Here is a 25,232-nt window from a genome sequence, read left to right on the forward strand (position 1 = left end):
TGCTAATCTATGTATATAATTTTGGCTAACTGATCATTCAAAAACTATTATGCAATTATGTTAGCACAGCTGAAACCTGTTGTGCTGATTAAAGAAGCAATAAAACTGTCCTTGAGACTAGTTGACTATCTGGAGCATCAGCAAATGTGGGTTCAATTATAGGCTCCAAATGGCCATAAACAAAGAACTTTCTTCTGAAATTCATCAGTCTATTCTTGTTGCGAGAAATGAAGGCTATTCAGTGCGAGAAATGACACAAACTGTCTCTAACCAGAATAGAAAGATTAGTAAGAGGCCCCAGTGCATAACTGAGCAAATACATTAGGGTCTAGTTTGAGAAACAGACGCCACACAGGTCTTCAACTAGCGGCTTTATTAGATAGTACCCACAAAACACCAGTCTCAACGTTAAAAATGAAGAGGTGACTCTGGGATACTGGTCTTCTAGGCAGAGTTGCAAAGAAAAATATGTATTTCAGACTGGCCAATGAAAAGAAAAGATTACGATGGACAAAAGAACACAGACACTAGACAGAGGAAGATTAGACCAAAGTGTTATGGACAGACAAATCTATGTTTGAGGTGTTCAGATCACAAAGGACATTTGTGAGATGTGGACCAAATGAAAAGATGCTGGAGGAGTACTTGAAACCATCTGCTGAGCATGGGGGAGGGAATGTGATAGTCTGGGGGTGCTTTTGTGGTGGTAAAGTGGGAGATTTGTACAGGGTAAAGGGGAACTTGAAGAAGGAAGGCTATCGCTACATCTTGGAATGCCATGCCATACCCTGTGGACAGTGCTTGATTGGAGCCAATTACCTCTTACATCAGGACAGTGACCCAAAGCACAGCTACTAAACTATGCACAAACTATTTTGGGAAGAATCAGTCAGCTGGTATTCTTTTTATAATGGAGTGGCCTTCACAGTCACTGGATCTCAACCCTATTGAGCTGTTGTGGGAGCAGCTTGACCGTACTTAAATAGTGCCCATCCAGCCAATCCAACTTGTGGGAGGTGCTTCAGGAAGCATGAAATCTCTTCAGATTACCTAAACATATTGACAACTAGAATGCCAAAGGTCTGCAAGGCTGTAATTGCTGCAAATGGAGGATTCTCTGACGAAAGCAACGTTTTAAGGGGACAATTATTATTTCAATTAAAAATCATTAACTTTCAATTAATTTCTAACTTTGTCAATTTTTATATTTCCTATTAATTTTCCTATATCTCTTATTCAGACTAATTTCATGTATGTTTTCATGGAAAACAAGGACATTTCTAAGTGACCCCAAGCTTTTGAACGGTAGTGTATGTGTGCCCTACACACACTAATTAGTCTTTAGACCAAAAACATTGGTCCTTTTCCCATTTTTTTTTATTTTCAGAGCTAATCTGATTGGTCAAAAGACCAATTAGAGAAATCGAGCATGTGTAAACATAGTCTGTTTGAGCGTCAGCAGCTAAGTGACACAAATATGGATATGAAATTAATATATACTAAGTGCCTCGCCGCTTAGTGGTTTAGTTAGTCAAATCATATGCATTATTCGGGTGCCTCACAGTGGTAGCTGCCACTCACGTCTCTATCAGGCCCTGTTTGAGGCTGTGTGGGACAGGAAAGGAAATGGGGCGCCCTGCGGTCCCTGGCAGCTGTCTGACCCACGAGGGCACTGCCCACCACAGCCTGGCACAGGAACCCCAGCTGGACCTATCAGTCACTGAGTCTCACACCACCCAGGACACCAACACCACCCTAGCCTCTTGAAAGTCATAATAGTGGAAGCTGTGGGGTAGAGTCCTGTGAGAAAATTTGAAATGCCTGTCTTCATTTCACAGTAGTAGTGTTTTCTTGATTCCTTACTAGCTATAGACATTCAGAAAATTAACTTGATCAGATTAACTTGATCAATTATTTTTGGTTAGTGCTATACCATTTATCTATGGTGTTTTGGTGTTTAGGATTATCCCTAATATTTGAACAACCACCTATGTGCTCCCACTGCATGTCATGTCTTGCTGTGTTTGTTGATCTGTCTTAGGTTTCCTATACAGTTGCATTTCCTATACAGTCTTACTGAAAAAGCTGTCTTCATTGGGCCTGGCCAAGGAGAGTTGCATTTGATTTCTAAACTATCTCTGTGATAGGACCCAGGCTATTGTAACTGATGAGATTGAATCAGATTTGTTTTGTTCACAAAAGGGTTCCACACAGTTCAACTTCGGTCTGAAAATTTTATTTTGTGACCAGGAGATTACTATCCTCAACGGTTATATTCTGGAAAGGTGTCCCATCCTACAAATATCTTGGTATTTGGTTAGATGAAAATCAGCCTTAAGAAACACTGCTGGGTTGGTGAAGAAGCCACTTTTTTCATTAGTTCCTTTTTCCAAAAAAACAATTGTGATTGTTTGTTTTAATATGTGTATTCCCGTCATGTTTTTGTTGTAATACATGGCTCAACTGTGAAAGAAACCCCACTGATGGGTGGAAATCTTTCTTTGCGATGCAAGTATACTATTGTTTTTAGCCCTTAGCTTATTTTAATGAAAAACATTTCTTTAGGCTGGATAGGTTGCTTTCACAGAAAATAGAAAATGTGTGAGAGGGAGGGGAGGTAAAAGAGCAAGGGAGATAGAGAAATAGGCAGCAATAGAGAGAGATAAAACAATTGTACTGTTCCCCATAAATGGTCAGAATAAACATTTTCGTGGGGACATCCACTAACCGATCGAAGTGATACGGCACACCAGCCTACTACTGCCTCAATTACCTCATTTGCGTGGCCCTTCCAAAGAGAGGACCACCAAAGGAGATGCTGTATGTCATTGACTGAAGACCCAGACGGAGCACAAGGTCTCGTCTCTAATGCTCATCAAGAAATTGCAGCAACATCTTGTATCTAATTAGCAGCGCCATTGCTGAGGCTCAACCTTGAGTACACACCGTTTTAAATATCCCATTAAGTTTACACACACACACACACACACACACACACACACACACACACACACACATGTGCCATCATTACATGAGAGCCACCACCCCCTCCCATTTTTAATAAACATTTTCTCAAAGATTTCAAATTTATAGGGAAAGGGAAGATTAATACAGGGCGAAAAAACTACGCTTGCGGAATTTAATGAGTTTCTGCTGCGTCCGGGGAGTCCCATGCTCGCGCCGCCGTGCTAATTATGCTCGGTAAAGAACATTGAGCGAGGGAGGAAGACAAAGGCACCGAGCCGTTGTCCTACAAGCAGGAAGAAACAAAAGAGCTGCATAGACAAACAGCCCGTACTAATCCACCCTGAGAGGGGAGGTGGTGGACTACTCACCAGCTTTCATGTGGTGTTTCTACCTCTCTTTCAGCACCATGCTAACAGACATGCATTCAATGTTGAGGATATGAGCATCCACTGCTGATGAGCTGCACACGTGCTGATTGACAGTCAAATTGACAAAGAGCTCTTTTTAAAATGAGAAACGTATGACTGAAACAAGCACCGGCGAATCTGAATTGTTGGAGGGTCCTTTGCAATTTGTTGGGTGAGTGGGAGTTGGGTGATGGTTGAGTCAATCTTTCAGTGATTTCCTGTTTTCATGGTTTTCTGGGTGAACAAACACTGTGACTGATGGCTACACCTCCCAGCGGTCTCATCAACACTCCGATACTGCCCCCTGCTGCTGGGGAGGACAGCTGAGACGTGTCCAAAATGACACCCATATTCCAATATAGTGCAATGCTTTTGACTCAGGCTCTGGTCAAAATGTAGTGCACTCCAGGGAATCAGGTGCCATTTGGGGCGCAGAGCGCCTGTTTCCTTCCAGTAGGTCTCTCCTTCATTAAGTCGCTATCGCCTGCAGCGAATCCACATGCCGCATCCCACGCCTCAGTGGCCTCACGACAACACACAAAACGAAGACAATCAGGCTGACTTTCAAGTGTGACTTTCGACAGAATGAAACCTCCACGGAGTTGTCGCCTTCCCTGGCTTGCTGAAAGCAAAAAAAGGCTTTGGGCCAGGGTTTAAATGAAAATTGGCCCTGTGCGGAGAGCCTCTGACCTTTAATATGCAGACCTTGTGTTGGCATGGGTCTAACTGCATTAAGTTCTCGTTGTGTATTGGTGTATTTACTGTTTTCTTCCTGCAAAATATGTAATATGCCAATCAATCAACCTAGTCCCTTTGGTCCGCTACCTGAAATCTGCGTGCATACAGTGACAGTTCTAGCCCTGCGTGCTTGTATGTGAATCAGGTGTATGAACTTAATTAAGCTTATGTGTATGTTTTGTGCTTTCAGTCAATCGAATGCCTTTGCATGGCATTTACCCTGAAGATGTTTCCAGCTTACAACGACGCTCAAGCCTTCTGTGTGTTTGTATATCAGTGCTTGTATATCTCACTTATTGTATTTTAAAGGAATCCTGGCAATGTTATTAATGCCCCCCCAACACACACCCATACACACACACTTCATGTTCTACTCTTCCAGCTGATTTTTCCCATGTGGAAAGGCCCTGTTGCCTCGTCTGCATTCCTTTCCAATTAAGCCAGCATCATCTGATTCCAATTAGTGTAATTATAACAGCAGGGGTATGTGTGTGTGTATGTGTGTACTGCTTGGATGGCAACCACAACAACACACCAACTGCATGCAAACCCCCAGCATCAACTGCAAATTCTCCACCGGCTGTAGGTCATGATAGTCATCTTGGACAGTTGAATTCACTTAGTGAAGTCCGCTTTTGCCATTGATTGCTTTACCTTGCGTCAGTCCTAGTAAACTGACCGAGGTGTAATTGGTGACAGGGACAACATTTGTGTGCTTTTGCTTGAAAAGCACATGGTGGGCTGTTAAGGTAGTTCTGGTGTGGCGAGTCTTGTGAATGGACATGGCGTCACTGGCTGAGGTTGACACGTGAAGCCCTCGAAGGCGTCCCCTGATGTCATCACACCATGACACCATCCCGCTTGCTAGCTGCCAGGGTGCGAGTCATTGTGCCGTCACATTCCACTGCCAACTAAGACATGCGGGGGTAGGCTAGCCACCTTTACTGTACCCCTGCCTACAGTAAAACTGACATATACCTCGCAGGCACAGAGGGTTTGCCTAACAACCAACTTGAACAATTCTCCACATAATCCAAGTCAAGAAATGTGTTTCAGTGCAAACAAATCAAAGGAGAATGCCAGTATTTTTCACGGCATAAAAAGGGGCTGAAACGTTGCAAATCACAAATTGCTGGAGTTTTTGCTCTGCAGCATAATATGACCAATTCTCCTCACGCAAAGTTACGGACTTGAAAGGGCCATTCAAGTGTTGTTTTCAAACAGCAGTTAATGATGTGCACACACTCGAATTAAGACCTCGTTATATGATGCTGAACTAAAGGGTTGATGAGTTCCCGTTTTCTAACACAGTCTTATTTACTGAAGAGTTTGTTGAGTAAATTGTGTGAAGTGAGAAAAGATAATTTGCATTAACTTATTTTTTTGTGGTGGCTTGATATGAAGTCAGGCCAATTAAATTTCTGGTTGATGGATTGATTTAGCTTATAAAAACCTAAGTAACTGTGAACCTACTTTAAAGAATCATAATTCATAAAGAATCATCATATGGTTCTTTTTTTTTTTTTTTACAGCAGTAGTATACAATGTACTCAAAATGCAATGGCCTCATTTTAACTCTTAATGATCCATAAAGATTGTTGTATGGAAACGATATATTTAATACCAAAGCATGTAATGTACATTCATAAAATGTTAACTTCTAAGAATACGGGGGTAGCATATTGTGTGTCATTTATGTTTACTGGGAGTTTGGGACTCTCCTCTGGGACTATTTCTCCTCCCCTGAGATGACCTTGTTAGCAGGTTTCTCCTTCTCTCTCTCCTCTTTCCTCTAGAGTTCCCTGACTTTGTTTTTGTCATGTACCGTAATCTCATCTTCGATGACATCGATCTTGATGCTTTAATGTTGCTGGGCCGCTAAACATGAGCCCTTCATCCATGTGTCTGTCACACACACACACACACCTTCCCCACCCAGGGCAAGCTGTTGGTGGTAGCCGGGTCATTAGTTCATTAGTTTGTCAGTTCAGTCAGTATATCACAAGCGTCCGTGACAAAACACATTATCTCCTCGAAGAACACCACTCCTCTTACAGGCCATTTGGATGGTAATTAGACTGTTACAAGCAGATGTCTAGCCCCTCAATATTAGGTTGAGTAGTGCCAATGAGACACAGTGTTAAAGCAACAATGATATCCCATCGGTGCAACTAAGGGAATGTGTTGGTAATTGACAGAGGATATTCCAAATAAGTGTTCATTTTAACAATCACAATTTGTATCGATAGTTTTGGCTGCGATTCCATTATCAGTCTTGGTTCTAACTGTTGAGGCATTTTTTTGACAGTGACGAGAATATAAAATTGTTTTATAGATTCTATATGCAATTCTTCCCAACAATCAAACTGACTATCCCCAACTGATGTGGTGATGAATCCTGACTGCTAGTGTGCTTGCACAAGACTTCCATTATTGCTTTTTTATTGCTTTTGCTTTTGTTTGTGTTTATGCCGCAAAAGAAATATTTTTTTCAATATGTATATATCCAATATCTTAGGGATCCAGTCCTCACTCCTAGGTTATGGTGTCTGTGCTGGATGTGAACGTGGCGACCTGAAACATGCTATTTATTTGGCTTTGATTCATGATGTTCGGGACATTGTAAAGGCTGTTCTCAGTATTTGCTATTCTCAGTATTGCCTGTTAGTATCTGCGAATTGTAAAACAAACAAAGCTATAACTTGGCATAGTTATTCTGTGCGTGTTTGGCAATACGGGCGTATAGCATTATGTCGTTGGCTCTGCGAAATTGAATTCCTAAGCCAAGATTGCCTTTCACCTCCCTTTGGAGATCAGGAGAAAAAGAGAAAAATGTTGTGCTTGTGGTTTAAGACGCCGTGGCATCCATAGTTGATCATTGGTGCTTTCCTGCCAAATAAGTCATGTCTGATCGGGTGACATACGTCGAAGGGCTCAATGGCACTCATTTGGTTGACTCCTATGGCACCACATTGCAAAACAATATTTTCCTGTGTTCTTTTCTAGAAATGCACTGTGTAGGTGGTAGTATTACTGTGTGTGCTTGTGCTCGAGGGTGCATGTGAACACCTCTGACCCAGGAAGCCTTGGGGTCCACATTCATCGCATAGCCATGTGCTAGCAGAACGGCCAGCGGCGGGGTCCTACAGACAAAAAGCTTTGAAGTCGCAAATTCACCGATCTGACTCGTTGGGCTCATCCGCAGCGGAGACAGCAGGCAGGGTGACTTTATGGGTTTCGAACCCCGTCCGGCGCTGCTCCAAGGGTCGTCTGCTGTAAAGCCTCCAAAAGCTCTGTAAAAACACATAACCAGACCTCCCCGAAGCCTTAAAAGGGGTGACCGAATTTAAGGCTTTTGTTAGGACATGGGTCACCCCATATGTGGTTTATGGGGTCTCTGTGACCCCAGGAATCATGGGGGGTGTACCTCTATGAGAGCCAGGGCTTTGATGGTCAGATGGAGAAACTCAGCTTGAAGGGATATTTTACTAAAAATAATGTTCACTGACTAACCTCGCAAAAGTTGGTATGTCTGTTTTCCAAGTAGGACACATTCAGTTAAGGGGCAAAACTGAAGATTGATTAATTTTTTATGGAATTGTCCGAGTATATTTGTTGAAATACAGAGGCCAACTAACATTGGTCACTGTAAGTGTTATACTACCAGAGCAATAACTATTATTTCTCAATAAAGTTCCAGAGAACAGGAACATTTCTATACATTTGAGTCTCAAGAAAATGGAGATTCCCTGATCTTTGAGACCTAAAATAAATTTGTGTTAGTTCATGTTTAATATACTCCCTTATAAAGACTCTGTTTTGTACAGTTTCAGTGCATATTATTGACCCGAGAACCGGAACACCTGGGTCATTGTCAGTACAAGAATAGATACACCGCCCCAGCTCTGCTCCTTTGTCCGAAAAGCTTTCCAAACTGAATGAAAGAGGATGGTACGAATGAGAGTCGGGTCTGGCCAGGTTATCTAGGTCGAGAGGCAGGTTTCCTCTCTGTGAATCATCTATAATTTACAACCACGGCTCCTGACTGGGTGGCAGAGAAGAGGTCCTCTCCCGATCCACACGGGAATCAAACACCAACTAGCAACACAACCTAAACTAATGAAGCCGAATGACCTGCCTGCCAAATGATGTCAACGATCAGGAATTCAATCCCCCCCCCCAAAAAAAACGATATCATGAATGATGCATTAGCGCCGAGGACGAGAAATGCATTTAGCGAGCATACAATGAGCCGTTGTAGCAACACCATCATGGAGGGGAATACCATAAACGCATTACGGCAGTGCGGGAGAAAGATTAACGGAATGTTATTCTGTTATTCTGTCTTTGGAGATCAGGAAACATCATGACTGTGGATATAACAGGACTTAATGAGACCGACCTGGGATTGTATCAAATCAAAACGTGTGTTGTCCTTCTGGGCCGGTCTAAGTAAGAACGGGTGAGGCCATGAAGCACGTGGCGACGCCCATCTTCCTTCATGTTAATAATGTATTTCTGATATGAGCTCCGCATGAAATTTTAATCGCTGGAATATTAGCACACCGAGGGAGATACAAAATCAAATCAGTGGCCGTGATTAAGCGTGGGTGAAGCACACATCGACCCATTTAAATTCATATTAACCCTTCATCAAAATGTATGAGGGAATGCAACTGATGGCTGCCGTGCTTTAGAGGTGTTATATCTGCTTCTGCTGGGGAAAGGTGTGATCTCCTTCCCACGTACACGCCTGTGAAAGGAGAAAATGAGAAAGGGGAGGGGGGAGAGAGGTGGCAGGTCTATGGGTTTGCCTCATCCGTTTAGTGTAGTTGTCAGGTTACTAATTTAAAGGAGCATGCGCCATGTGCCGAAGATACGTTCAATCTTTGTGTGTTTGCAGTTACCTAATCTTATTAAATGTTTACATTCAAAATGATACAGGATATTCATGTGGCTCTTCTCTTATATTGGCTTATTTCCAGTTTATTTTTTTTTTCCTGGTCTTTATTGAGACATGCTAGACAAATGATATACTTTAGTATGTGTGTGTTTGCGGGTATGTGTGTGTACAGTATGAAGTGTACCAATAAAATGCAAATTAATTACTTAAAAATCATACAATGTGATTTTCTGGATTTTTGTTTTAGATTCCGTCACTCACAGTTGAAGAGCACCTATGATAAAAATTATAGACTTCTACATGCTTTTTAAGTGGGAAAACCTGCAAAATCGGCAGTCTATCAAATAATACTTGTTCTCCCCACTGTATGTAATGTGCCTCAAACGCGCCCCCGCCCTGCTGCATTAGTGTCGCACAAACGCTCCCATCAGAGAAAGCTGTCAGGTTCCAGAACCTTCAGGGTAACCCAGCCCTGCACAGCTGGACCTTGTCTGAGAAGGTATAATAAGATGTAAAGTGGTTTCATGAGAGCAAGCTGGTGGAGAAGCCAGAGGAGATCCAGAGAAGAACAGAAAAAAGCCAAATAAGATGCTTTGGGAGAGGTATATGGAGCTGCAGCCAGCCACAATCCCCTCACCACCGTTTAGCCTCAGCAAGAGGGAGAGGAGCCCAGGGAAGGGTTGAAAGGCCACCAAGACATCGACCACCGGAGCCCATTCATCCCAAAACGCTGCAGAGACAACGCCTTCCCGTCACAGCGGTTGGGTTTTTCGTTGATTACTCCCTCACCTCCTCTCCTTCCACTCAGAAAACACCCACCGGCGTCATAAACACATGCTCTCTGTCCGTTCCCTGTGTCTTTCCCTGCTGCGCTGGTGGAGGGCACGGGCACAGCCCCCGGCTGGAGAAGCAGGGAACAACCGTGTCTGGTAGGGTTTCCCTTCTGCCGTTGCCAGGGCCCTGTGACTTAAGGGCCGTTATATGGGTCTTGCGGGAGAACAACGCCTGGCTGTAGGAGGCCAACGCCTGGCTGTAGGAGAACAACGCCTGGCTGTAGGAGGCCAACGCCTGGCTGTAGGAGGCCAACGCCTGGCTGTAGGAGGCCAACGCCTGGCTGTAGGAGAACAACGCCTGGCTGTAGGAGGCCAACGCCTGGCTGTAGGAGGCCAACGCCTGGCTGAAAGCACAGAGCACACCAGCATGGTCTGGGTGAACCTTTTGAATAAACTCGGGGATGCGGCTGTGGCACAAGGCGACCGTATTGTCCTTGAGGTAGTATAGTGCCCCAGCCACTCTCAACAAGACACCCTGCACCCTGACAGAGCCCTGCAGAGCTCAACGAGCTGTCCAACTCCCCAGAAGACCCCGCCCATCCATCCAGCGGCCCGTCAACGTCTGACAAGCAGTCCAGGGCCCTGCCCTGAGCGCAAACCCCCATCAGGAGGCCACTCCAGAGCCAACACTGCCTCTCAGTTACAGCGGTTTGTTTTCTGTTCATGATCTCCACATCTCCTCCCCCATCACTTCTTTTTCTTTTAATAAAATGATCTTCAACTCTCCAACTCAGGCTTTCGATCTAGCAGCCTTGCTTACCAATTTTCAAGTAATAAACGGTATTTAAATGCATCAAGGGGAACTGTATTGTGTTGGTTCTGGGTTGGATGATGTAATTAAAAAGTGTGAATAAATGTTAGGCTTCACAAAAACAAAACACCTGAGTGTCTCAGCAGAGTTTGTTGGATGCCCTCAGCTGTCACTGGTGTCTATATTGTCACGCTCACAGGAAGGGGAAGACCGCTAGGTCGGAATTAATGTGAAGTTTTGGACAACGTTCTGTAACAACGCTAGCTTTAGGAAGGGGTGTCATGTGGCAGAAAGAAGCTGTTGATTTTTCCTGGCTGGTAATAGGTGAAATATGAATTGAGTGAACAAAAACGTGCAGCTTTTTACTCTGGTTAATTTTGTATTGCAGACTGGGTCCTGATGTAATTACATGACATCACACTGACATAATGATCCAATTGAACAGAACTGTTGTGTTGTATGTTAGATCAGAGGGTGAATGGAAATAAAAGGGAAGGAATGTAGGAAAAGATGTAAAGGAAGATAAAAGAAAGATAAACATTTGAAAGAAATAAATACTGTTGATGTCTGTGCTTGTTACACACCTTGTTAAGACTGCGCTATATCCTTACTGTTATGGCTTAATATCAGGCAGGCAGTTTAGGTTCTGTTTGTTTTTAATGTGCAGTAATGAAATAAAATGGCCGCCTTGGGACAGCAGAAATTCTCTGCCTCTCATCTCTTTGTTTTTTAAAGAAAGCATAAATTTGAATGTGGATTTTTTTCAGCCCCCTACCGTGGAGCTTAAGGAACACACATTGCTCTCCCTGTATCATCCTCTCCCACTTTTTCCATCTCTCCCTCTCTACAGTACTTCCCTTTCTATCTCTCATTCTACTTACATTTTAATTCTCTCTGTTGCTGTCTCTATCTTCCTATCTCTCTCTTTGTGGGGCTGTGCTTATGGACTGCGCGACAGTGTGTGTATCTATGAGCTGTATTTCTGGAACTGTCATTCAGCATCCGCATATGCAAGTGCATAAATTAAGGTGTCTTAGCGTGTGGGGGGGCGTCTGATGAATCTGTACTCTCACACGCTCCCAGAATTCCATAGCTTCTCCTGTTATGACCTAAATCCTTTCACACATACTCAATGCATGCTACTCCCCCCTCACTGTCCACTTTATGTGGCTGTCGGGGGTGGGGGGGGGGGTGCACAGCGGGCAGACTGTGGTGAGAGAGGCAACAGGGATGTGTTTGACAACATCCCCTTCAAAGGCAGGCGGCTTGATCCCGGCATTCTGGGGACTGGGAGGGGGCTGGAGCTGGGGGGGAGAGTCTGTCGCCAGGAGCAGAAGGGGGCTCATCAAAGAGCCCCGTACAATTGACAACTCTTTGTACCCGCAGTCTTTTTGTCTTCAGCTCCTTCTGACTCCTGACAAATTAAACCCGGGGGCTGCTTTTGAAGGAATCTACCAGTTTGCTTCTCACGCCGCCCTATACCGCCTCCCCCTCGCCTCCCCCCGTCTCCCCTTCAACATCATGGCCCGCCGGATTAGTTGTGCTTTTTCACAGGTAACAAAGGTCACTTAGAACGTACCGTTTTGAATATAACGACGTTTTCCTAAAGGGGAGGAAACTTAGTGCGACCCTGGAGGATGTTTCACAGAATGTTCCCTCAGGCAACACATAACATATCCACATTCCCTGCACAGACCAAAAAAGCTGAAACACTGTTGTCTTTAATTGCCCCACTCCCACCCTCTGCCCTTCAGCCACCAACCACACTTTAGGCTCTCCTGTGGCTGGCGCCCAACATTGGGAACCATGAAAATGGCTGCCGAATCAGGAATCTTGTAGTGCGACATGCATCGTTTTCTGTGATCGAGAGGGGAAGAGGAGGGCAGTTAGAGCACCGCTGAAGTGTCAAACACATCGCCCGAAGACAAGACGCACATCTGTCTGTCTGTGTTCTCGCTTTTATCAGTTCAATGAATACAACCTGGATTGCCCCGAGGCTCAGTGTACAGTAGGCATTGTTAATGGTCTCATCCTTAAGCACCCTGCAAAGGCAACACAGGCCCTCTTTTATGTGTCGTCTCACTGTCATGTCAGACTTCAGTGTCTCCCCCCCCTCCAACCCCTCCCACAATGTGTCTCTCTCATTCTCTCCAATCCCCTTCTCCCTCCCTCTCATCGGCTGCCTCGCTCTCTCTTTTCCTTGCATCATTCTCACTTCCTCCAACACCCTCCCCTCCCAATGCTCCTTCTAAAATGTTTCTGTAAAATGACCCGCCCCACCCCCTTTATATCCTACAGTATCCTCAACAGCGAGGGAATATTCATCAAAATTACACTAGGGTAAACAGAGCCGGCCGTAAACATGGGAAACGCAACTGTCTGTTGGCGCTGGTATGGCTTGCCATCCGTCATGGGTGGTGACATGGGGGGGGGTCATCATCCTCCTGGTGGCGAGGTGGAGGAATTATCCCCATCAAAGAGCCCCCACAGCCCGCGGGCGTACCATTAACCGTCTACGGCGCGGCTTGGGGACTCTTCACCAAAGCCCCGGAAAGCAGCAACCTGCGCGCAAACACACACAAACTATACAAATGCACGCCAACGCACAGTCGCCTCAATTACCGTTGAATTTACTGCGCGACAGCTGAGCATGTGTGATGGCTGACATTAAAGGAAATTAAATCTCCAGGTCGGAATCGGTCGGCCCGTCTCACCTCGTGTCACAACGCACTTATACCCAATCCTCCTTCTAACCTTTTCATCTGGAAGGAAAGGCAGCAGCGGTATTTATGGGTACGTGAGGTGGAATGCTATCAATGCAGAAAGTTACCAAGGCGTCTAAGCATAGAGGAGCTTTACATGTTAATCCCTATCCAAACGTTAGGCAGCCCCCCCCCCCAGCTCATTGGAAATCGATGGCTTTTGATGGAATCAAATGGTATATGACTCACTTTTAATTACACTGAAGCCTGTAATATAGGACGGAAGGATGAATGGGTGGTTGGATGGATGGATGGATGAATGGATGGAAGAGAAAGAAAGGCAGTTTAGGTGCTGTTTGTCTTTAATGTGCGGTAATGAATTAAAATGGCCACCTTGGGGACAGCACAAATTGGCTCTGATGTACTGATGTGTACAACACATTATTCCACCTGCAGTGAGTTGCATTGTACCACCCTGGTACTAACTACTCATGAATACACAAGAAACAATGTTAAACATATTGTAACATAAACTGAGACAAGAACAAGGCTGTGTTATTAGCCCTGAAGTCTGCAAATTAGTTTGTGGTTAAAAGAAGACTGATGTTTTCCTGTTTTTCCAGCATGGGTTTGTCCAAGTGGAGCGCCTGTGGGTTTTAATCAGATCCTACATGTCCTGCTCGATAAGACGCTTAATTAATCAGAGAATGACATTCATACAGAAACAGGATGCTAAATATACTTATTTTGCTCTCTATTGATAACAAATATAGAGTTGGAAAAGTAAAAAGAAGAGAATAAAGAAGCACTGAGAAGTGGACAAATCTCTTTCTCTGTCTGAAAGAGGCCATTTTGTAGAGGTCATGTCTGTTGGTGGTCAGGTTTCATTGCTCTCTAAGGCTAAAGTGAAGCACTGTGTTTATGTGGTGGCGTTCATGGTTGCAAGCTAATGCTAGCCCGTTAGCCTCTTAGCATTTGACAAGCTGCTTTTCAATGGCAACAGTATTCATTCTTCTCCGTGGCTAAAATTGAAGTATTGTGTCTATAGGTGCTAGTCCTCAGGGCAGATAGGGATTCCTGTTAGCAAGCTATAGCAATCCAGCTCAGCTTGCTTCCATTGCGGACAAGGAAAATGTCTGACTGTTAAAATGGATGCCTTGCCTTGGCTGCTTGTTTTTCAGTGTGGCCCTGGGTACAGCGAGGCTGAGATGAGATGTGATGGATGTGTGCGGGTGGGTGACCTGACTACCTTTGTTGGAGAGAGGTGCTGCTGGACAGCAGCCACTACTTTTCCCTGGCTTGGACTGTGAGCTGTGCCTTCACTAGCTTTCTAGAACCTCAGGCGCTAATAAACATTCATATATACACCTACAAACATAAACCTAAAGTATTCAAACACTGCACAAAAATATTTTCTCAAGTTGGCAATGTAGCGTTGACATGAACCCTGACAACCAGGTGTAACCAGGTGTAATAGGATTTGGAGTTTGCCTAACAATCAAATACATTACAAAAAGCACTTTTCACAGCAGCAGTTGTGAAAAAGTTCTTACCCAGATACCTATATCCAGCATAGGAACTTCACTCTGGCCGGGTTCCCCCGAAAATCATTGTATGCCCTACGACCACCATGGCCTTTTTGCTCCTGCTACTGTTAAAATCTCGCAGTCAGCAGTCGGTTTGTTTGTAAGTTTTTTTGTAGTTTGCATCTGAGAACAGCCAAAAGAACGGACTACATGCAGGTAAGCAAGCTAGCTAGTTATCAATCAATAGATAGCTGACTTATTTAGTCAAACCACTCTGTTTTGGAAGGTGCATTCATAAGCAACTGGGAATTGGGAAAGTTCTGAACTCTGAGTGGGAGAATACACCTGACCACTTTTTGAGAGCTCCAAGAAGTAACATTAGGTTTGATGTCACTAGACATGGCAGCGTTTGTGGTGAATTTTATTATTTTTTTAATTACTTGCTCCGCGCACAAATAAGTCACTACATTTGTTTATTTAGGTCGTACACATAATGTGACCTATAACTTGAACAATTCTATTTGTGGGGGAAAAATAAAAAATAAAAACTCACAATAACCTGGTTGTAATAATTTGTTAAAGTACCTTTATATTTTATTTCAGCACTCTTCTGCCCACTCTTCTTTGCAAAAGCGCTCCAAATCTGTCAGATTGCGAGGACATCTCCTGTGCACAGCCCTCTTCAGATCACCCCACAGATGTTCAATTGGATTCAAGTCTGGGCTCTGGCTGGGGCCATTCCAAAACGTTAATCTTCTTCTGGTGAAGCCATGCTTTTGTGGATTTGGATGTGTGCTTTGGGTCGTTGTCGTGCTGAAAGGGGAACTTCATCTTCAGCTTTCTAACGGGCACCTGAAGGTTTTGTGGCAAAATTGCCTGGTATTTGAAACTGTTCATAATTCCCTCCACCCTGACTAAGGCCCTGGTTCCAGCTGAAGAAAAACAGCCCCAAAGCATGATGCTGCCATCACCATGCTTCACTGTGGATATGGTGTTCTTTGGGTGATGTGCAGTGTTGTTTTTGCGCCAAACATACCTTTTGGAATTATGGCCAAAAAGTTCAACCTTGGTTTCATCAGACCGTAACACATTTTCCCACATGCTTTTGGGAGACTTGATGTTTTTGCAAACTTCAACTGGGCTTGGATGTTTTTCTTTGTAAGATAAGACTTCCGTCTTGCCAACCTATCCCATAACCCATTCATATGAAGAATACGGGAGATTGTTGTCACATTTAGCACACTGCCAGTACTTGCCAGAAATTCCTGCAGTTCCTTTAATGTTGCTGTAGGGCTCTTGGAAGCCTCCCAGTTTTCTTTTCATCAATTTTGGAGGGATGTCCATTTCTTGGTAATGTCTCTGTTGTGCCATAATTTCTCCACTTGATGATAACGGTCTTCACTGTGTTCCATGGTATATAATGCTTTGGAAATTCTTTTGTACCCTTTTCCTGACTGATATCTTTCAACAATGAGATCCCTCCGATGCTTTGGAAGCTCTCTGCAGACCATGGCTTTTGCTCTGAGATGCAACTAAGAAAATGTCAGGAACAGCTGAACTTTATTTGTGATTAATCAGAATCACTTTAAATGATGGCAGGTGTGTAATAACTTCTATTTAACATGTGTTTGAATGTGATTGGTTAATTCTGAACACAGCCACATCCCCAGTTATAAGAGGATGTGCACACTTATGCAACCAGGTTATTGTAAGGTTTCTATTTTCCATTTTTCCCCCTCGAAGATTTCAGTTAGTTTTTCAGTTTAATTGTTCACCTTATATAAATTTATCTTTGTCTCATTCTTTTACATCACAAAAACCTGCCATTTTAATAGGGGTGTGTAGACTTTTTATATCCACTGTAGGTCAGGGCTCTGACTAGGCCACTCAAGGACATTCACCTTTGTGTCCATCAACCACTGTACGGTGCTTTGGCAGTGCGCTTTTGGTCATTGTCATGTTCAAATGTGAACCATCTTCCCATTTGTAACTCCCTGGCAGGGGGCTGCAGGTTCTCCTCAAGAATCTTTCAGTATTTTGTCTGTTTTCCCTTCTATTTCCCTTCTTAATAATAGTCTTAACTGTGCTCTATGGGATAGACAAAACCTTTGAAATCCATCCCCTGATTTGGGCCTTTCTATAACTTTATCTTGTAGATCTTTCAAAAGTACCTTTCCACCCATATTGGAACCTTTGCTTTGAATTTCACTACTAAGCAGTGGAGTCCACTATGACCAACTGGTTTTAATCTACTGATCAAAGTCACTACAATTGATAACAGATGGAAGCCAACTATCTTGATTTGTGATCTGGAAGGTGGTTGTTTATACTTCAGTAAATTTCCAATTGCAATTGTAAAGGGGGTGTTCACTTATCCAAATAGGCTATTTTACTGTCATAATTGTTTGGGGAATTTTTCAGGTTGTAAGGCAACAAAAGGTAAACATTTGGAAAGGGGATGGTGACTTTCGGTGACCATTGTACATGGTTGACAATATCTTCAAATTAAAGATGCTGTGGGAAAACAAACCTGTCACTCCAAATACTTTTGCAGTTCACTCTATGTAAAGATAAGGCATTTAATGTGTGCATGTAACTGCAATCGTCACCAAGTCCAGACTGTATCAGAGCTATCAGACATATGACATCACGCCAGACAGTGAAACGTAACCGCTACATAACTTCTATCAAACAACCTTTCTCTCTGCCTCTCTCTCTTGCTAGACTGTTATTTATTTTGAAATACTTTTGCGTTTTTGCGATATATCCATTGTTGCATATTGTTCTTATACCACCTTAAACTCCCAAAAGGCTTTCTGAAATCTAAATGGGAGTCTCTCTCTACTTTCCTTCACAGCAACAGGAGCAGGACCCTACTAACCTGTACATCTCCAACCTGCCTGTGTCCATGGATGAGCAGGAACTGGAGAACATGCTGAAGCCCTTTGGCCACGTCATCTCCACACGGATACTGAGGGACGCCAACGGGGTCAGCAGAGGTGTCGGCTTTGCCAGGTACACCTCCAAATGTCATGAAGATTAAAGGGGATTGTGTGTGTTTGTATTTGCGGTGTGTGTGTCTTCACATTTTGTGTGTGTATGTGTTTGGGGTGCATGCGTGTGTTCATGTTTTATAAAGCTGAAAAGTTACTACAGGTTGTTATAAAATTTGACCTTGTGGTGACCTTTGGTCAGTCCCCACAAGAAAAAAAGTTACAGTTGGGGTTAGCGGTAGGGTGTTGTTTAGTTTTTGTATTTAGGATTGTGTTGAGGTCATGGTTAGCGATTAAGAAAGGCAGGAATTTGAAAGGCAATAACTGTCTCTAAACCTTTTATCCAACAAGGACAGATGGTCCAAACATGTTTGTGCATTTTGGGGGTAGAGTAACTTACGTGCGTGCATGTGCGTGTCATTACACGAGCGCACTCACTTTTTCAACGCCTGTGTGTCTGTGTACAGTGTCAGCCAGCCACTTGTCTTGGCTGTAGTTCTCCTGTCAAACCTAAGAGTTTACCCTGTTATCCCCTCAAAGTCATGCACGTCCTCCGCACCACTCTCATCTCTCTTCCCACAACACTCCCGGCTTGTTTACCCAGAGGAAGGCGGTGATGAGAACAACAACACCATCTTGCAGGGATTTCTCTTAATCAGACCGAGCTGCAGTCCCCTCCTATTCCCAACTCCATTATTGCAGGTTACAGAAGGACACACACACAGAAACACATGAATCCCCCCCTCCACACACACACACAGACCAACACCACAGCAAAGCGCAGGCTGCCACAGGCCACCTGTTCAAATGGGGCTCAGTGGAGGAAGCAGAATGACAGAGATAGAGAGAGAGGAGAATGGAAAGAGAGAAGAGGAGGGCACTAGATCATTCTACAGCCCCCCCCCCCCCCCCCAACAGACTCTGAAGTCAAATGTTTGCTGTTTGCCGATGATTTAGTGCTTCTGTCCCCAACCAAGCAGAGCCAACAGCAGCACCGTAGATCTTCGGCACAGATTCTGCCAGAACTGGGCCTTGACACTGTATCTCAGTAAGACAAAATAATGGTGTTCCAAACCAGTTTCCCGTATGAGGCAGTGGTGATGTTCCTGCATCGTACAGCTGAGTCATTGTAGCTACGAGTTCAAATCCTGGACATGGCATACCGACCGTGCCTTGGGTGAGCTAAATAATAATCTGGGCACCAAAAACTGTCTAAGCACAATCCAGTGATGGTGGAGTTGGTGTTGGAGGAGTTCCATTGCCTCATTGCTCTCTTGTGACTCCTTGTGGGAGGTTGGGAGGGCTGCAAGCTCAGTAGTGGTTGATGGCCAGTGAATGCATTCAACTCCAAGCTCATAAGTGGTGGCTAGTACATCCTTACTGACTTGATCAGTAAGATAGGAAGTAGAACGACTTAGCAAGATGTCCTTCAAGGAAACATATTCATGCTCACCTCTCCTGAGCTTGCCTGGAATTGCTGCAGTCAGAGAAGTCATAAGCATGAAATATTATAGGGAAAAGCTTATAAAACATGTTTTATTCCCAACAGAGACCTGAAAATAGTATACTTTCTAATTTTAGACATTCTCAAACTTGTAATGACAAAGCTCTTGTCTACAGTAAGAAAAATAACATCCAGTTTTGGGTCTTTATTCACAAATACAAACCAACTCCATGGAGCCCCAGGTCTGCAACACAATTAGACTTAATATGTGAGAAAAATCCTGGACACATTGGATGAAAAATATGCAGGAAAAACTGGCATGCTGTATGGTCGAATACCTGAACAGATTATGAATAAGCATTGACTATGTACACACTCAGTGAGCATGGCCTTGATAATGAGTGGGAGACAGCCATGGGAAGACCTTGATTCTAAAAGAAGACAGGCTATGTGCCCCTTTTCACTATATTAGGGGGAAAACAATCTCCTACTGCAAAGTATGTGATCGTCTGCCACGATTGTTGATACAACTCACTGTAAAAATCTGTTCATTCATCTTCCCTTTCATATGCCAACTATTTGCACATTGTTACATTGTTACATTGTTCATGGCCAAAAACATTACATTGGAAATGTATCTTACATTTTTCTGATTGTAATATTTACTGTTATATTCTCTTTATTGTCTTCAACTTGCTTTGGCAATGTCAGCATCTGTGGCCAACAAAGCCCTCTGTAATGATTTCAAATGAAATGATAGTGAGACTGGTGGAAGGGATGAGTAGAGACTGTAGAAAGAGACAGACTAAGAGATGCTGAGGGTATACCATTGAGGGACAAGACGAAAAAGATGGGGTGGGACAGTCAATAGAGTAGAGAAGAAGAAATGGGAAGGAGAAAGACAGAATGAGAGAAAGACAGAAGAAGAGAGAGAAAGAGAGAGCCATGTGTGCGTAAGAAATGTCACCACCTACATAATGCATAAAGCATGCATATAGCTGTACTCCAGACTCTGGTCAAATTCACTGAACTACATACATTCCACTCACATCTTTTTCTTGACCAACTGAGGGCCCCAGCCAGGCCGAAGCCTCTGTTCCACAGATGTTGAGGGACAGAGGGGCATTAGAGAGAGTAAACCTTGCTAAGTGATTCTGCACTCCCCCATTACTGTTATCAGAGCCCATTACTGGGGGCCTCACCGCTAATCACTGTGGACAGGACCACCTGATGTCATTAACCATCAGAGCTCTTTGCCATACAAAAAGGGGAGAGAGAGAATGATAGAAAGAGACCAACATAAAGGGAGAGCGATAGAGAGGAAGGGGTAGGAGAGAGTGAGTGAGAGGCAGAGAAAGATAGAGAAGAAGGTAGGGAAAGAGAGAGGATGGGTGGCTGCCACTGGCTCGTCACACTTTAGATAGAGAGAAGGCAGCAAGAAGGATGGGTGGCTGCCACTGGCTCATCAGACCTGAGAGATAAAAAGTGGAAAAGAGGGAAATTAAAAGGTAGAACAGAAGGTGATTCACATGCAGCTCTGTGCTAGGAAACAGTGTGGTGGACTACTCTATAACAAATAATGCATCTGAACATTGTATTGCATTTACTGTCAAGCCACAGCTTGCCCTGTCACATCACTGCCAGATCACATTTTAACTTAAAAAAGTCTACCAAAATTCACATTTATCTCCCTCCTGTTTAGAAATGGAAAAGTACCATTTACACAGGGTATGAAATAGCATTAAACAGCAAGAAAAAAGAAAAAATTGACAACATGCCAAACCGCTTTCAGCACCTCAAATATAGTTATAGTAATGACAAATTTGACAACATATGAAAAATATTTTTAAAACTGGCGAAACAACCATGTATGAAAATAATGAACGCAGGGAAACCTAAGCATAAAAAAATGCCTAAAGAAAAATTGCTCTTCAGTGAATGTAACACTGCCAGGAAAAACCTGAGGCAACTGTCAAACCCAAAACACTGAAACCCCACTGGACGTGTAAAATATCACCTGGCATTGAAACAACATAACAAGTTGCTACAAGATGAAAAAGCTGTCTACATGTCTAATCAGCTTGAGAAAAATTGAAGAGGCAATGGGGAAAAGTTAATGCTTCACATTATAAGATAAACATCCCCATTCAAAACAGCAACACCTGGAAAAAAAAGACTGTTTGAGAATCCATGATGCCAGAAAAAAAGCGAGGCTCCAGAAATGTTGTGGATTAAATATAAAAGACCTCCAACAATCTGTTGGTTACAATCATCAGTGTAACAGAGTTGAATAATGAAGCAAAGCATGTACACCAGACAATATCTGCTCTGAGATGCTGAAGAATGCAGGCATAAGCTACATGCATCCATAATGAAGCACTTCATCTTGATCTTGATTGTAGGATATTCTCCAGAAATTGAATAATAGCATAATTACACCCATATTCAAAATTGGAGTCAAATTCCTCCCTAACACTTACTGTGGTGTCTGTGTAGCCAATCATCTAGGAAAGGTTTTCTGATGCATGATTAATTCAACAGTACAGACCTTCCTTAACAAAACTGATTACCTCCTATCAAAACAAATAACTGGTCATCCGATCATGTCTATATCCTCTGCACCCGCATCAAAAGATTTGATCTGACATAACTTAATAAATGTAATCTGAGATGAAAGACTCTTTCTCAAACTTCTCCAAAGTGGAACTGGAGCTAGAATCTACAATTTTATTTCATCTATTAACAGTTAAAATAAATGTTGTACTAAAATAATAATAATAGAAATACATTTTGAGTATTCTTTCAGTGTACTTCTATTACTTTTACAATCATGTATAACTATTTTAAAGTAGGAAACAAGTCGGTACATTTTAACATGAGTTTATATTAGTTAAATACTATTTTAATACTAATATTTGTACTAATGTACAAAAGTGGTTCCAAAATAATGCACTTTAAGCATACTGCTTTTTTGGATTGGGTGGTGTCAAAAGAACAATTATTTTTCAAACATGGGCGGCACTTAAAATATATATGAATAGATGAATTTGCAAAACAGTTGGAGAAAAGTACATCCCCTAGGCTGCTACTCATTGCAGAGAATATTGTGTTACTGTCTCCAAAAGATATGTGGTTATAGAATTGCCTCAATATTATGTTCTAATAGAAAGACAAGATTCCAAATGATTAAATATCACTTCAGCCTAAGAGAGGTTTAAGCTGATAGCACTACCGACTACAGTGCCTGGCATAATTACTGGGACTGTGATCATTTTTATGATTTTATTTGCCCTATAAATGCAAAACGTTCAGATTTAAAATCAAACAAATTACTATTTGGTGAAATTATAGATTATCAACTTTTATTTGAAGGTATTTGTGTATATATGAGTTTAGGTTAAAAAGTCAAAATGCAATGTTCAGTCACCACCACACATAAAAGACTTCAAAAGCAGAACTACAGATGCAAGATGCAAAAATACTAGTATGCCACAAACACTGGATTATGGCTTGGCTATGTGTTACTGACACTTGAATTTACTCACTTGTCTGTATTGTTAATGTAATTTCAAACAGCAGAAGCAGTATTCATTCTGAAGTGTAACACAATCACAACCTCAAAGTCTTGAAAAGACCTAAAAACAAATGATAATGGCTGCAGTACAGGAATGCCAAAGGATCACCATTGAATATTCCCAGAATCCTTTGGAGTACTAAACAGAAGTGCTTATTTTGGACATTATCAGTCTGTCCCAGTATGTCTGGTGCCCTGGAATAGAGAATATTTAACTTTTGTAATTGGAAATGGTATGTACAAAGATTCCCTCAGATAAAACTGAGAATCTATACATTAACATCAAAGGATGTTAACATCAAAGGAACTAATTGTTTGATAAAAAACTAACATTTGAAGTGTTGAGATAAATATGAATGGATGGTGGGTAATTGTGTTAGTATATGTGTCTGGGACTCGTGTTCCCCATTACATCACTGGCAACGGCGGAGGGCGATTGCGTGCGGTGCAGACCATTCAAGGCTGCAGACCATTCAAGGCTGCAGACCATTCAAGGCTGCAGACCATTCAACGCCGCTCGCTGTGGAAAAGGCTCTGTTGACTCACCCTGGCTCAGTGAGATACAGACCTGACCCACATACATTACAGACCCACCGTCAGTGCATTAGAGGGGGGAGCGATGGAGACAGAGAGATGGAGGGATGGGAAGAGTGAGAGAGATGGAGGGATGGGAAGAGTGAGAGAGATGGAGGGATGGGGACAGAGAGATGGAGGGATGGGGAAAGTTAGAGAGATGGAGGGATGGGGAAAGTTAGAGAGATGGAGGGATGGGGAAAGTTAGAGAGATGGAGGGATGGGGAAAGTTAGAGAGATGGAGGGAGGGGGACAGAGAGATGGAGGGATGGGGAAAGTTAGAGAGATGGAGGGAGGGGGACAGAGAGATGGAGGGATGGGGAAAGTTAGAGAGATGGAGGGATGGGGAAAGTTAGAGAGATTGAGGGATGGGGACAGAGAGATGGAGGGATGGGGAAAGTTAGAGAGATGGAGGGATGGGAAGAGTGAGAGAGATGGAGGGATGGAAAGAGTGAGAGAGATGGAGGGATGGAAAGAGTGAGAGAAATGGAGGGATGGGAAGAGTGAGAGAGATGGAGGGATGTGTATAGTTAGTTAAAAAAAACTGGTTAATAAATTGCAAGGATGGACAAGCTGGAAAAGGGATCTAGTGAGCCATTACTAGCGTGCAGATTTAACTAGTTGATCAGTGGTCTGAGGAGGGGTGGAAGGATAGCGCTTAATAGGGTCCTCCCCTGCACTGTGTACATGGAATGAGTCACAGTCCCACACAGGCTACATCCAAAATGCTACCCTGTTCACTTTTTAGTGCACTACATGGTAAAATGAAGTGCTTTTAAAAAATAGGGTGTCCTTTGGGATACGTCCACTGAATAGCCCTTGGTGACCCACTCACTCAACCCCTCCCTTTTCCATAACAGTCAACACTCACTCTCTCATGACTTATTAAACTCCCCTCCCTTTCATCAATGAGCCCAGGAGAATTTGGATACAATTCTCATTTTGCCACCTAATAAAATGACGGCCGTGTACTGTATGAACTCGGCCCCAAAATCACAGGGCATTGATCCGCATAGAAAATGCTCTACACACATTTGAAATGACTGCATGTTATATGTTCTCTTTTATGTGTTAGTCATGTGGAATACTTCCAATTCTATTCCGCTTAGGAATGTGAGTCAATTTGAAAGGTCTGTGTTTTATATATTTTAAATATGTAACTGGTTTCCAGTATTATTTCCACTTAGGGAAATAATTTATGTCATTTAGCTGACACTTATCCAAAGCTGTTATGGAGCACCTATATTTTCGTCCTCGGCCCCCTTGGGAATCAAGTCCACAATCATGGTGTTGCTGTTGCCATGCTCTTACCAGCTGAGCTCCAGGACAGGGATGAAAACGCCATTTTCCAGGTACTATGTATTCATCACGTTGTATCCTCAGTCATAGTCAATCAATGTGCTTTTCTTCTTTGTTTTGGCACAGGATGGAGTCCACTGAGAAATGTGAAGTGGTGATACAGCATTTCAATGGGAAATACCTGAAAACCCTACCAGGCATTCCAGGTAAGAAGACCTACTTAAACATTCACCTCCCATCCTCTCCCCTGAAGACCACCTCTTCCCTCTTGACAAAGAAGCCCCGCCTACTGCCGCGCCCTGATTCATTTATATTAATTGGGCCGTCTCGACTTTCCCTGCCGTTATATATTGTGTACAGTTCCACCTCTGACACCCAAAGTGAGTGCCATTCACAGTGCACCCCCCCCCCACCCCCCTTTAAAACAGCCAGACTGACTTTTCAGCAAAGGAGCTTCTAGGGCAGCCACGCTCTTAATATTCACAGTGCAGGCCTTTTGTGCTGCTCTGCAATCTACTTAAG

General features: G+C 43.2%; 1 protein-coding gene across 3 annotated transcripts in view; it reads left to right on the plus strand.

Moving 5' to 3' along the window:
* Positions 1 to 25,232, plus strand: part of LOC105012781 (RNA-binding motif, single-stranded-interacting protein 3) — a 287,542-nt gene that overhangs the window by 200,247 nt on the left and 62,063 nt on the right. For all 3 annotated transcript variants that reach the window (XM_020050281.3, XM_020050282.3, XM_013135681.3), the window contains 2 exons: positions 17,685 to 17,842; positions 24,837 to 24,916. In XM_020050281.3, coding sequence (XP_019905840.1) covers positions 17,685 to 17,842; positions 24,837 to 24,916 — 238 coding nt within the window. The remainder of the gene's footprint in view (positions 1 to 17,684; positions 17,843 to 24,836; positions 24,917 to 25,232) is intronic.

This window comes from Esox lucius, chromosome 10 (assembly GCF_011004845.1).
Source record: "Esox lucius isolate fEsoLuc1 chromosome 10, fEsoLuc1.pri, whole genome shotgun sequence".
Taxonomy (NCBI): domain Eukaryota; kingdom Metazoa; phylum Chordata; class Actinopteri; order Esociformes; family Esocidae; genus Esox; species Esox lucius.